The 13,255-nt window shown below is 54.7% G+C and overlaps 2 protein-coding genes across 3 annotated transcripts in view; one reads left to right on the forward strand and one right to left on the reverse strand.

Annotated features, from left to right (window-relative positions):
- The window catches only part of PQLC1 (PQ loop repeat containing 1), a 43,835-nt gene extending 42,789 nt beyond the window's left edge, over positions 1 to 1,046 (forward strand). For both annotated transcript variants that reach the window (XM_026034905.1, XM_026034906.1), the window contains one exon: positions 809 to 1,046. In XM_026034905.1, coding sequence (XP_025890690.1) covers positions 809 to 1,016 — 208 coding nt within the window. In that variant the 3' untranslated portion in view covers positions 1,017 to 1,046. The remainder of the gene's footprint in view (positions 1 to 808) is intronic.
- A 4,331-nt stretch (positions 1,047 to 5,377) lies between these two features.
- KCNG2 (potassium voltage-gated channel modifier subfamily G member 2) overlaps positions 5,378 to 13,255 on the reverse strand; it is a 51,380-nt gene continuing 43,502 nt past the window's right edge. The window contains exon 3 of the mRNA XM_026034899.1: positions 5,378 to 6,208. Coding sequence (XP_025890684.1) covers positions 5,378 to 6,208 — 831 coding nt within the window. The remainder of the gene's footprint in view (positions 6,209 to 13,255) is intronic.

The raw sequence follows: 13,255 nt of genomic DNA on the forward strand, positions 1-13,255 counted from the left end.
CAGCACCGGGGAGCGCGGAGCCCGGCCCCGCTGCGTGTGGGGCGGCCGCGCTCGGGAAATGGGGCTCGGCGCCGGCGAGCGCCCTGCGCCGTGCCAGGCTGCGAGCTGCAGAGCTCTGCCCAGTGCCTCCTACCCCGCCGCTTAGGAAAGCCCTCCGGCTCAAGCAGGCGGAGCTGGGAAACGGCCCTCGGGGGCTCAGTGTCCGCATGGCACTGAGGGCGCTGGAGAAAATGGGTTTGTGGCAACGTTGAAGAACTTGCATCTATTCCCTGGGTTCCCCTGATACGGGAGGGAAGGAGCTGGATGGCAGGACAGCGGATGGCTCAGTGGGACAGCGAGATGAAAGCCAAGCTGGTTGTTAAAAGCAGGCCTGGGCTTTGCCCTTGGTCTGTGCCCTTGGTAGGAATCCTTAGCGATGTCCAGTCTCCCGATAAATAGGTGCAGACGGGTCCTTGCCCCCTCATCGTGCCTTATTGGATGTCTCGTGTCTTGTGAGCGTTTGGGGTTTGTCTCCTCGGCACTGGGAAGGGTTTCTGGTGCCCATCAGGAGGGTTGCTGCTGGTTTCAGAGGTGCCAAGGAAGGGAAGCCGGGCGCACGAGCAGGAGCGCTGCCTTGCGGCGCTTGGGCCGGGCCGGGGCTGCAGGCTGTGGGGCTGCCCCACGGCGGCCTCTGGGGGCCCTACAGGGCGGCCCCGGCCGGCGTCGCTGTGGGGCAGGCGCTTGGTGGTGCGGGGAGCGGCCTCTCCCTGCGCTCGCCCGCCTTGGCTCTTCCCTCGGGTGACGCTCTCCCTCCTTCTCTGCCCGGCAGCGTCAAGATGGTGCTGATGTGGACCAGCGGGGACACCTTCAAGACTGTTTACTTCGTCCTGAACCAGGCCCCTTTGCAGTTCTCCATCTGCGGCCTGCTGCAGGTGCTGGTGGACATGGCCATCCTGCTGCAGGTCTACCTGTACAGCTCCTACCCGCAGAAGGCGGCGGCGCACCCCGCGCACCCGGCCAGCGCCAAGGCCCTGTGAGCCCCACAGCGGCCCGGCCGCCCCACGGCGCGAGCCCTGCCCGCCGCGAGCCGGGGGCACGGCGAGCTTGGGGAGGGGGCGGCAGCCCCGTCCCGCCGCCCTGCAGGGCTCGGCGCCGGCGACGCGCGCTCCCTTCCCCGGCTCTGCGGCACGGAGCGGGCTCCTGGCGGCGGGAGGGACGCTTTATTTTTGCATATGTACCTACAGGCCTTATCAATTCACGTACGTTTGTATATTTAATCACAAGGGCTGGATGTTCTGTGTTTTTAATGCTATTTAAAAACGTTACACCACAGGAATTATAGGATATTTTGTCCGAAACTTTTACCTATTTATATAATACTAAGCCTGTACATTGGCAGGGGGGTTGTGGCATCTGTTAGTGCTCAGCATCACCACAATGTAGGAAGATGTTTTGTCCTTTCAGAAGGATGGCTGGGGAGCAGGGAAGGGGAGGGAACCCCCCAAGGCTGCCCCCCTGCAACGAGGTGGGTGGTGGAAATGAGTCCGTCCCGGGCGGTGCGGACACAAAGGTAGAAGCCGCCCTGCTTGGGTGGCCTCGCCGGGAGGGAGGAGAAGGGCTGGGATGGAGAGGAGACCTCATCCGAGAGAGCAGGAGCAGCATCTCTCAGCTTGGGGTGCTGGGGCTCGCGCTCCGCTGTTTCTTGCCAAACAGGTTTATGTTTCGGGGCCTCTCTCACCTTGGGAGGTTCCTGCTGCTGCCCGGCATCTCCCAGGCTCTCAACCGCCCTGTAGCTGCAGCGCGGGCGCAAAAGGCTCCAAGAGCAGAGAGCTTGTAAACACACGTGGCTGTGGGGGACACGCACCAGTGTGGGCTTCCAGGGCCGCGCTTCCAGGGCAGCGTGTGCTGGGAGCTGCAGGTGGCTGCGGCGCGGAGCTGCTGCCGGCACCGGGATGGGATAGGATACGATGCAGCGGGACACAGGGAGCCCCAGGCTGCGTGTGGCCGGGAGCCCCGGGCCGTGTGGGGCAGGGAGCCCCGGGCCGTGTGGGGCAGGGAGCCCTGGGCCGCAGGGACGGCTCCTGCAGGGGGATTCATCCCAGCCGGGAGGCCGCGTCGCAGCCGGTGGCGCCCGCACGGCCGGCCGCAGGCAGCGCCGTGGGGCCGGGTGAGAGTCCCGATCCCCTCCAAGGTGAGCCCGACAGCTCCTGTTTCCCCAAGCATGGCAGCAAGTCTGACAGCTTCAGGGTGCAAATTGGGCACTGTCCCTGCCCTTTTCTTTGGGAATCTTGTGGTCTGAGGAGACGGGAAGGAAAGGGCGTCCCCCTGTGTGAGGGCTCGGGCTTTCTGCTTGGCACCGCGCTCCTCCCGGCCTGGATGACCTTGCACGGATGATGCGCCCGGCCTGGGGGCTGTGGGTGTTTTATCCCTCTCTCTTCTCCAATGTTCTGGTCATGTTATAGGAACATCTGGGCTTTCATCTTTTTTTTAATTGAAAATGTACTTAACAGCTGGCCCCGCTGGTATGCTGCTTTAATGAGGATTGTATTTCTACTGTATGCAAATGAACACTTTCCTGTGCGTTTTAATGGTCTGAAGTTTCTTCTTTTTTTAATAACTTGTAATCATAAGATTTTTGTATATGGTGGTCTTTTTCTAATATTACGGGGATATAAGAAATGAACGGCTGTTAAGAAACCTGCTTCTGTATGTTACGCTTTCCCTGGCACTGCACGCACTTGGTCACCACTTGGAGCTGCAGGAAACAACTCGCCTTCCTTCCTTCCTTCCTTCCTTCCTTCCTTCCTTCCTTCCTTCCTTCCTTCCTTCCTTCCTTCCTTCCTTCCTTCCTTCCTTCCTTCCTTCCTTCCTCCCTTCCTCCCTTCCTCCCTTCCTCCCTTCCTCCCTTCCTCCCTTCCTCCCTTCCTATCTTTCTCTTTCTTTCTTTCTCTGTCTGTCTGTCTGTCTGTCTGTCTGTCTTTCCACTTGGGACTCTTCCCTGTGCAGACTCCTGGGTCTGTTACGAGTACCAAAACCAGAGGGCTCTGCGGAGGAGCCTCGATCGCAGAGCAGAACTGCAGCTGCTGCACGAGAGGCCGGGGAGCTGACGCCTGCGCTCATTTCCTACATGTGGCATCCAGCAAGGTTGGACACTCGGCCAGAAACTCCTGAACAACTCCAGCTGATGCTTCAGAGACAGAATGTTACAGAACTTCCTGCTGTTGTTGTTGTTGTCAGGAAATATCTGCATCCCTCACCTCGGAGAAGTAAGCAATCAGTTACTCTGAATACATCTCTCTGAATGTACGGCACATTTCACGGAGTTTATTTTCGGTCAGTTGCGGTGATTTTTTTAAGCAAATAAATAACGGCAACCTGTTCTGTAGAGACCTCAGTGCTGCTCCGTTGTGCGCCGCGCGGCTCCCGCTGCTCCGGGGCACTCGCTGCCCGTGGGGCTGGAGAGGGGCAGCGGGTGGCAAAGGGGGGTGGCCGGGGGGCAGCAGCAGACCCGGCCCAAGGGGCTGCGGTGGGGGACGCTCCTGGAGCGGAGGCCGGCAGAGCAAGGCCCCGGGGATGGGGTCCGGGCAGGGAGGCCGGTGTCGGAGCAGCCGCTCTGTGGGGCTCGGCGGCAGCGCCGTCCCTGCGCGCCGGGGCCGGCCTGCGCGGGCGGACGCAGCCGCGGCAGATCCCAAGGCAAAGGGCGCCGCGTGGCCCCCGCTCCCGGTCTGCCGGGCTCCCGGAGCAGAGCTTGGCCCAGCCAGGTCTGCGTCGCGGTCTCCTCGGCTTTTCTCGGCACCTCGGCGGGAGCGGCGCAGCGCTTACTGGAGTTACAGAAATGCTCCTCATCATTTGTTTGCGGTGCCAAAGACAAAAAAGGAAAAAACCCCAACCCCTTCAAACAAACCATTTCTTCAGCTGCTGATCCAAAGCAAGCAGCATCACTCCGTGCGAGAGCTTTGCTGGGTGAAGCTCATTCTCCTCCGGGTATCTTTTATGTCTGGCAATTCGAGCACCAGAATTTTATACCGCTTCCAAAAATAATTTGTTTAAAAGGTTCCTGGTTTATACTTGTTTCCTCATCTCTCATGTCAACAGATGAAGCGAAACTTCATTAAAAGCCGACCTTGACTAACAGCGGGAGGAGTGGGGTTTGCCACTTTATTAAAATCCTGGGCATGCTGCAATTAATTATATCCCTTTGGAGAATATGCAGGACTCTGCTGCGGGACAGCAGCGACTTGATGGAGCCGGGCAGCGGGACCCGAGGAGAGCAAGGGGGCGAGCACCCCGCGCCTCGCCCTCCCTTTGCATCGACATGAACGTGGTGGTGCGGGACGAGGCAGGAGCAGCCGGCACAGCCGCCTCCATCCGCAGGTCTCGGGATGGTGTTTTCCCAAGACTGGAAGCGCGGCCTGCTCCCCAGCGCAGGACTGGGCTGCGGTGTGCGGGTCCCCGCAGGGCCCGCACGGGCTCCCGCCTCGTGGGGCTGCCGCCACTGCAGCCCCCGCGGGACGGGGAGAGCGGCCCCGGCCCGGGCCGCGTCTGCCTGCGCGCTCCTGCTAAACAGGCTGTCTTCCGTTTGTTAATATGGGAGCGATGGGAAGAATGAAAAGAAAGTGGAGAAATGCTGTGATTTGTAAAGGTACTTGTTATATTCAGCCGTGAGCAAAGGAAAACAGAAACCCGCGGCAGTTAACATTCAGTACCGTAGCTGGGAGGACTGTCCATGCAGTGTCTGTCACGGGGCCGGGACACGAAGCTTGCCGTGGTAAGTGCGGCGTTGGCTGAATAATGCGCACGGAGCAGGCGCACAGGTCACTGCCTCGTTGGGGAAAGGATGAAATCAAGCCCCGGCGAGAAAAAAAGAGAAAGGAATAGGGAAACTTCTGCCCTTCGCTGCACCCCTCCCCGCCACGGAGCCCCTCCGCTTGGCTGAGGGCCGTGTGGCCCTGGCGGAGCAGACGGACAAACCCCGGGAGCGCCGGCCTGGGGCAGCCCTCGAGGCCAGGAGGCGACGGGAGCGCTGGCCGCCCCGCTCCATGGCGCGGCTGCCCCGATCCGAGCGCTGCCGCTCCGCTCCATGGCGCGGCCGCCCTGATCCAAGTGCCCGCTCCTCTCCGTCACGCTGTGCGCCAGGCACCTTCGCCCCTTTGGAGCGGCTCCTTGCGGGTTGCCAGGGATAGCTGCTCAATGGAAAAGAGGTGCCCTAGGGGTAGCGATGGAGCAGAGCTGGAGCAGAGCCGCAGTTGCTGGGACGCTTCTCGGCGGCCCCGCTGATGCCGCGCTGCTCGCTGGGGGCAGCCCCTCGTGTCTGGGCGGGCAGTTCGGGAGGCTCCTCTCGCGGAAGCCACAGCCGCTCGTGCCTGAGCTACGGATCCAAGTCTGCCGCTGCCCACAGTCAGCACCGTCTCTCCTGGCTCGCAGCTGACCGAGCCGCCTTGTCCTCCTCCTCCTCCTCCTCCTCCGCAGCAGCACGTGGAGCGGGTGGGACGCAGGGCCCCTGCGCGCTGTCCCCGCCGGGCAGCTTGGCGCTCTCCTCCAGCAGGCGCGCGTGCCGGCTGGCCGCGCGCTGCTGCTGCTCCTTCAGCTCGCTGTAGGAGCGGGAGAAGGTGTGGAAGATGGAGGTGACCGGGAAAGCCATCAGCAAAATGCCGCTCAGGATGCTGCTCAGGGCCACCACCTGGCCCGGGATGCTGCGAGGCACCATGTCCCCGTAGCCGACGGTGGTCATGGAGATCACGGCCCACCAGTAGCTGGTGGGGACGCTCGTGAACTCCTGCTTGGCCCCCAGCTCGCTCTCGGCCAGGTAGACGAGCGGCGAGAAGAGGGCCATGGCCACGCAGAGGAAGAGCAGCAGGAGGCCGAACTCGCGGGTGCAGCGGCGCACGGTGAGCCCCAGCGTCTGCAGCCCCAGCGAGTGCCGCGCCAGCCGCATCACGTAGAGGATGCGCAGCGCCCGCAGGAAGCGCAGCACCAGCCCCACGCGCTCCAGGTACTTGTTGCCGGCTCCCCCGCCGGGCTTGCCGCTGTTTTTGCTGGAGACCGTGTCCACCAGGAGGGAGACGTAGAAGGGCAGGATGGCCAGGATGTCGATGATGTTGAGCGGGGTCTTCAGGAAGGCGCATTTGTTCTCCGCCTGGATGGAGCGCAGGAGGAACTCAAAGGAAAACCAAGCCACGCACACGGTCTCCAGCACGAAGATGTCGTAGCACTTCCGTGAGCATTCGCCCTGGGGACGAGAGGAGCGGGAGGGACACAAGGTGGGGAGAAAAGGATTTAGCCAGGGAGCAAGCCAAAGAAAAAGAACGTGGCAGCTCTTGGCAGGGAGCACCAAAAACACGTGAAATCGAGAGGAACGGCGAGCCACAAAGTGAAGCCGTGGCTCCAGGAGTCTTGGAGCAGATGATTACAAACTGGAGCTGCTCCAGCCACGGCTGACAGGTTAACGAGGCCCCCAGAGCATCTCCGTGCGCCAGGAATTTGGTGTGATGGTATCGGCCGCCCCCAAGAGCGCCAGGACCGGAGAGCCAAGGACTCCCTCCGCGTTGCTGAGGCCTTAGCAGCCGTGGGAAAGGTTTACGACATGATCACAGATGTTAATACACGTGTCTTTCCTCCCGCCCTCCCCGATCAATAATAAATTAGAAATAGCTCATAAACACTTACAGCATTTTAAGTGCAGTGCTTGGGGTCATCTGTAATCTGTGATTCACAGCGCATAGAACATATTTTTAAATGGCAGCCAGCATTTATTAACACACTAACCCTATAGTTAATCAAAAGACTATATAAAGCAGAGATAAAAATGAGTGTTCTTCTTGTTTTATGAAAGAGGGAGAAGGTAGGGGCTGGAGAGACAAGTATTTTTAATTATTCAACCTGTAGTAAGTAATTATCCCCATAACCTCCCCAAGCTTGGCAATGTAGTATCATCACATACAGTCATATATCACATACTATAACATACAGTTAGATATATACACATATACACATATATAAATATGCAGACACATATACACACATATGTCCATCTGTATCTGTATATATGTGTGTGTGTATATATAAATATATATGTGTGTATCAGCCTTGTGTTACTGATGATGGTAACCAGAAGGCTGAGACGTCCTTCCCCATTTCATGCTGAAGCAGAAATGAGGCAATGACTGCAGAGATGTCAATAGGAAAAAAAATGCAAAAAAGGGATCTTCAGAGCCTGTTTGAGGCCCTCACATTCAACACTACGAACGACTGCAGGGCCGTGTTTTTATAGATTTTTCCCCCCACATTCAGCTGGCAGATATCCATCGCTGTTGCTCAAGGGGACAATTCAGACAAATTACTGGTGCCCCTGGAATCGGTGCCAGGGCCTTGGGCACGCTGCCGGGAGGGAGCAGGGAGCCTGCTCCAGCAGCGCCGAGCCTTCGGCCTCTGCTCTCACTTGATAGGGGCGAAGCCCAGAAGGAGCCGCTTTGTGTCTGCCTCGCTGAACTAAATTGGTCGCAGATCAGTAGCTCTGTCATCACAGATCTAACTGATGAGGCAAAATACGTTGTTTTTAGGGGCTCCTACCAGATTGCGATTACGGAGTGAGGCTCTTCCCTCGGATCAGGAGCTGCGACGTCTCCCGGCGCTCCAGCCCTGTGCCCGGGGCCCTCTGGCAGGCTGGAGCCGCGGGCAGCGGTGCCCCGGCCCGAGTCCTGCCCCAGGCCAGAGCCGAGACCGCTGAAGGCAGCCGCGCAGGACAGGGAACCCGCGAGGGAGCAGAGCGGAGCGGCAGCAGCGCAAGGAGGGGGAACAACACGGGAACAGCGGGCCTCCCATGTGGATGGAGCCTCTCTCTTGTGAGGAAAGACTAAGCAAGAGGGAATGGTTTAGCCTGGAGAGGACTGAGAGGGGATCTGATCAATATGTGCAAATACCTGGGGGGAGAATGTGGGGAGGAAGGGGCCAAGCTCTTCTCAGTGTTGGCCAGTGACAGGACAAGGGGCAATGGGTACAAGCTGAAACGTAGGCAGTTCTGTCTCCCTGTGATGAACTTCCCTGTGAGGGTGACAGAGCCCTGGCACAGGCTGCCCAGGGAGGCTGTGGAGTCTCCTTCTCTGGAGATCTTCCAAAGCCGCCTGGATGCCGCCCTGTGCCCCGTGCTCTGGGTGTCCTGCTGGAGCAGGGGAGTTGGACTAGATGATCTCCAGAGGTCCCTTCCAACCTCCACCATCCTGTAATGCTGTGATGTGGACTGCCTTGCTGCGGAAGGTACAATGGTACCCGGAATACCGCACATGGAGACTAGAAATGCAGCCTGCCCTAAGAGACCTGCCTGGCAGGAAGCTCCTCGCTTCTGCTGTGCCTCGTGTAGGTAGTGTGCATGTAACACACGCTGCCGTGAGCAGATTAAGGAGCACCGGTGAAGCCCATGAGGAATACAGCCTTGAAATGGACTCGCTAACACATTACGGTGTTCAGTAATTAATCTGTTGCTTAATTGCTCCAGTGCTCTCCACTGGGTCCAAAACGGAAGGGAACTGCCCCATCGTTTTGTATATGGGCCTTGGTGTGGGGGCAAACAGACCTGAAAACTTCTCTCCATCGATGGTCTAACCGTGCACATAACTCCCGAGGAAGCTGTTCGCCTGCCAGCCCAACAACCGGCTATCCTAGAGATTCAGTGGCCAGAGCTCCGATGGTTCCGCTCCGAGCTTCCCGCGAAGCCGCCTCCAAGGCACTTGGGGTCGGGATGGGGCCCTGCTCCTCGCCGGCACCGCACGAGGAATGCAGCCTGCTCCGGGCCGGCCTGGCGCCGGGCTCGGCCTTCCCGCCGCTCTCCCCGCGGGCACCGGTGCTCCCGCCGACATGTTTACGTGCAGGAGAGAGGAGCGGTAACGCTCTGCTACACAGAGGTCATTGCAATGGGCTGAAAGGGTCCCCTCCTTCAGCTAATGCGTAATTATCTCAGCAAAGGGCTCGTCTTTCTCAATATTGTTATTAACCTACTGCAGTCTGAACAAGACAGGCTCTGTCCAAGGGCCGGTCTGAGAATAAGAGGGTCTGAAGAGGCTTTTAGAAAACAGACTTGTCTGTCGATTAACCAGCCAGAGGCCATTTCCTTCATTAAGTGAAGCTCTTTCTGTTCCCTGGACCGTGTTTTGGTAGCATCCAGGTATGACCTATTATAATCCCAACATGAAGACACAAACAATAACAGCAGAAAATGTGTTTTATGCTGTTTTATGCTCTTTGCACTTTGCTTCTCTTGGCTGCAGCTGTTTCTGTTCGAATGCTTTTTCCCGTTGATTTGATATAGTCATTGAAAAAGAAAGCCATTTTTTTTTCTTTTTCTAAGACTTTCAGCTCTGTATTTCATAGATACTACTGTGCTCAGGGCTTTTTTTCTTTTTTTTTCCATTTAAGAAAACAAACAAACAAAAAAGCACATGCACACACTGATGGTGGGGATAAAAAGGGACCAAGAATTAATCAGCCATTGGAATAAAAGAAAAACAAATGCGAACAGAATGGGATGGCATCTTGCCCAAAACAGTCCCATACCAAATCTACATATTCTCCAAAATGTTCAAGTTGCACCAACTTACAGCCATCAACATGTACATAAACAACTAGTTACTGATTTTCGCTTTTCCTTAGAATAGCTAGCTCTAATGCTACTCATCCTGTAGGCTGCTAAATTCGTATGATTACACGTTCACATCTGCACTGCCAACTAGAGAAAGGTGAAAATGAACCACTGACAATCTTCTTTTCATTCTTATTTTTTTAGAGTGCTGAACAAAAGATACCCTTCACTTCACCTTTCTAATATTAAAGGAGTAATGCTCCTTTTGCTTAATGTATAAATAACCATGTCATTAAATAGCTACGTCTTAGGCTTTTGATTACAAAAAGCAGGTGGCATAGTAACAAATACAGGGAGGCTCTTTAGAGCAGGCATGTTTAGATTTGTGTGTCCATGTCTCTTACTTTCCACTAGCAAGGAGATTTTTTTTCCTCCTGTGCAGAAATGAGTTACATATGAGAAAATAACTCAACTTACACAGCATATTGGGGCCATGTACTAATGTCAACTCAGGACAACAAAAAAAAAAAAAAAGGAGGAAAGTTTCAGTGAGTGATCCTATGCAGACAAATTAAAGTGAGTGTCTTTTTGCTAGGATTTATAGATATTTGCTGTCAAAAAGCCAACTGCGGTAACTTTCCTGTGGAGAAACATTTTCTTTGCCAAACGAACTACTGAGAAAATTACAAAAAGAAAAGCTGGTGTCACTGATGTTCAAATCTAACTGTATTCTTTGCTCTGTCTGGTCCATCTGAAAATTGCAGGCATCTCTCAGAAATGGTTTGGTTTGCCTGGCACTGGTAACTCCTTGTACTGCTCCTAAGAAAAACTCTAGATCTTCTTGTGTGATTTCTTGACCCTTACTTTGGCCTCTCTGGCCTCCTGAGAAGAAATTCTGATCTTCCTCCAGATTCTGGCAGGCTTTGACATGATCTCTCTCCTCTGGTAGTAGAAGACGTCAAAAAGACGGTCACCTCTGGCCACCACAGATCCTGTGTCACTCTCTGCACACATTTTTGTGTGGTCAGCAGCTGCTCAGCACTTCCAGGGAAAAGCTGCAAAGCTTCAGCAGTGCCTTCCCCTTCGCTCCTATAGAGACGGATTTCCCTTCATGTATAAGCACTGTCAAACTGATGGGTTAAAAATATTTTTTAAAAAGAGTCATTCCATTAAAAACTATCTTACATAAACTTCAAAATCACTGCATGAACCTTTTGAGTCATGTTTTCCAAGCTTTCCCCTGTGCACATGGGATCAAACCCTTTATTAATAAAAATCTGCCATTCGGAATGTTATATAACCCACATCTCAGCACCTGAGCGCAGCTGTGCGAGCTGAACTTCCTGAAGCCCTCACAAAATGTCCTGATGGCCACGCGACCACCACACAGACAGGCCGTGTGTTCCTCCTGGGCCAGGGGGCAACACGGACCTGTTGGTTTCACTGCATGTCCACATGGAGATTAGGAGGGCAGGGTCCCTACTGCAGACTAAGCAACAGCCCTTAGGGCTACAGCACTTGCCTGCCTTGTGGAAGACCCGTTTTCTGTCCTCAGGGAGCCAGTGTGGAAACCTGCTGCTGGGTCTGCCATAACATGAGGGAGTTCCCGCAGCACCAGGCTTCTCATGGAGTGGGTTAAGGCCCCTTGTCATCCCAGGTTTTGCTTGTGAATGAAGAAAACTTTCCCAAGAAAATTTCAAGCAAAATGGCAATGTACCCATAAATAAAATATCCCCCTTACACATAAATAAACCCCTAAATTTTGTTCACACTACTCTTTTCTGATGAAAAGCAATTTTTGTGAGGAGCATGTCCTGCCATTTTTCAAGGAAGGATGAGTGCAGGACTCTTGCTATGTGACCCACTGCTGCAGGGTTGCCCTCAGGCCCTGACTACCTTTTTGGTGCCAGAATCTGCTCTGAAAGGGAGCCACTCTGCATAGTCCTTGTGCTCCTGAGCAAAGATGGTTCAACTGCTGCCTAGTCTGCCCTCCAAGCGCTCTGGCTGTGAATTCAAAGTAACGGTGTCTGCTTCTGAAGTCACCAAGGGGCTGTGCAAGGGCCCTCTGGTTCCTGCTGTACTGCTGTACATGCTTTGATCTGCGGCTAGAGCTTGGTTTGTGCTCCTTCTTCAACCCAGCTGTGAGAGAAGGCAGCCAGGGCTTTGCCTCCACTGAGGAGAGTTGTCGCTGCCAGCCTGCAGTTAAGTTCCTGCCACGAGGCCGCTCTTGCAGGGTTGCTCTTGGGAAGGCACGTTTCTTTTTGCATGGAGGAAACAGGCAGGACCTCTACCTGTTTTAGACATATCTCTGGATCCAAATACAACATGGCCCCAAACCACCATCTTTCAACACATTTGTCTGTCACTTTTGTTCTGCAAAGTGAGGCTACAAGCAAACGTGGATCACAAACCAGAATATGGGACATGCCAAAAGACTACAGCAACTGCTAGCAGGTAACCTGTCAGAGTGTGCAAAATCCATAGCCAGAGTCTAATCAGCCTGCAAAACTATACATCACCCTATTTTGCTGCAGCCATGTAGCTGAAGGGTTACTGAGATGCAGCCACCTGCATGTGCCTTGCATTTATGTTTCAAAGTGCTCTCACGCAGAACTACAAAGCTAGATGGATGTGCTAATAGCCCAGAAAGGGCTCTGGGAATAAATTAGAGGGAAGAGACTATCCTGTGTGTGAGGATTTTATCCCCGTGCCTATGGGGAACACAGAGGGGGCTGCACCAGTTGAGCAAGCCAAGCAGCTGGGCCTCCAAGAGCTGCTCAGCCTTGTCTGCAAGCAGCCTGCTCCTTGGGGCCAAGCCAGCTCCCCACACACACCCACAACTGGACCATGCAGGTGGGATGTAGGTTTCTGTGCCACAGACGCTGGGGCTCAAGACCTGCCATCTTTCCTTGAAAATGTCTCAGACATTGAGTCAAGAGCTACATTGCAGAGAAAGACAGGAACAGAGAGGATTTGACCGGTTGTAGTGATCCTAGGGCTGTCCTCCCTTTCCCTGCCTCCTTCACTTACTGTCCTTGCCATGTAACAGATTTATTCTTCATGGCCCATTCGCCTGCTTCTTTCTACCCCGTGATACTGCCCCCCACAGTAGAGTTGCTGGGAAGGATGGCGAACAGGTAAATAACAGTGCTACACATGCTCCAAATGCCCTCTCACAAATGTCTTCGCTTTCTTCTTCACGCCCATTATTACTCATTTCTCCAAACGCAACAATATTTATTACAGGGCAAGTAACATTCTCTGGGTGTGCTCTGTGGAAAGCAATCAAGAACTGAAAACTGCAAGCAGCACAAAACACATAAAGAATGAAAGAGACCATAAATATGTACAGAAAGCAGATGCAATTGCAGGAACATCATCCACTCCCCTGTTCTTAAGATGCCTATCAGGAACAAAATAGTCCCTCACCCCACGATGTGTACGTGTGTGTGGGGGATATATAAAACATCTAACATTAAAACCTCTTCAGCCTTGGTGGCTGCAGCGGGAGCCGCTCGGGGAACAGGCCGTGCTCCAGCAGGCCGGGAGGCTGCTTAGGGGCCTCCTCACTGCGCTGCCATTCCCTTCACTTTGTATTTCTTGTTTTTTTTTCTCGTGTTTGTAGCCTGTTTCACTGCAGTGAGTACACACAGCTTCCCAGGAGCTTCAGCTTTCAGCCTTGCAACAAGCTGTAACATCAGATCA

Source organism: Nothoprocta perdicaria, unplaced genomic scaffold, assembly GCF_003342845.1.
Source record: "Nothoprocta perdicaria isolate Ctin4 unplaced genomic scaffold, notPer1 scaffold_151, whole genome shotgun sequence".
In the NCBI taxonomy this organism is placed as follows: domain Eukaryota; kingdom Metazoa; phylum Chordata; class Aves; order Tinamiformes; family Tinamidae; genus Nothoprocta; species Nothoprocta perdicaria.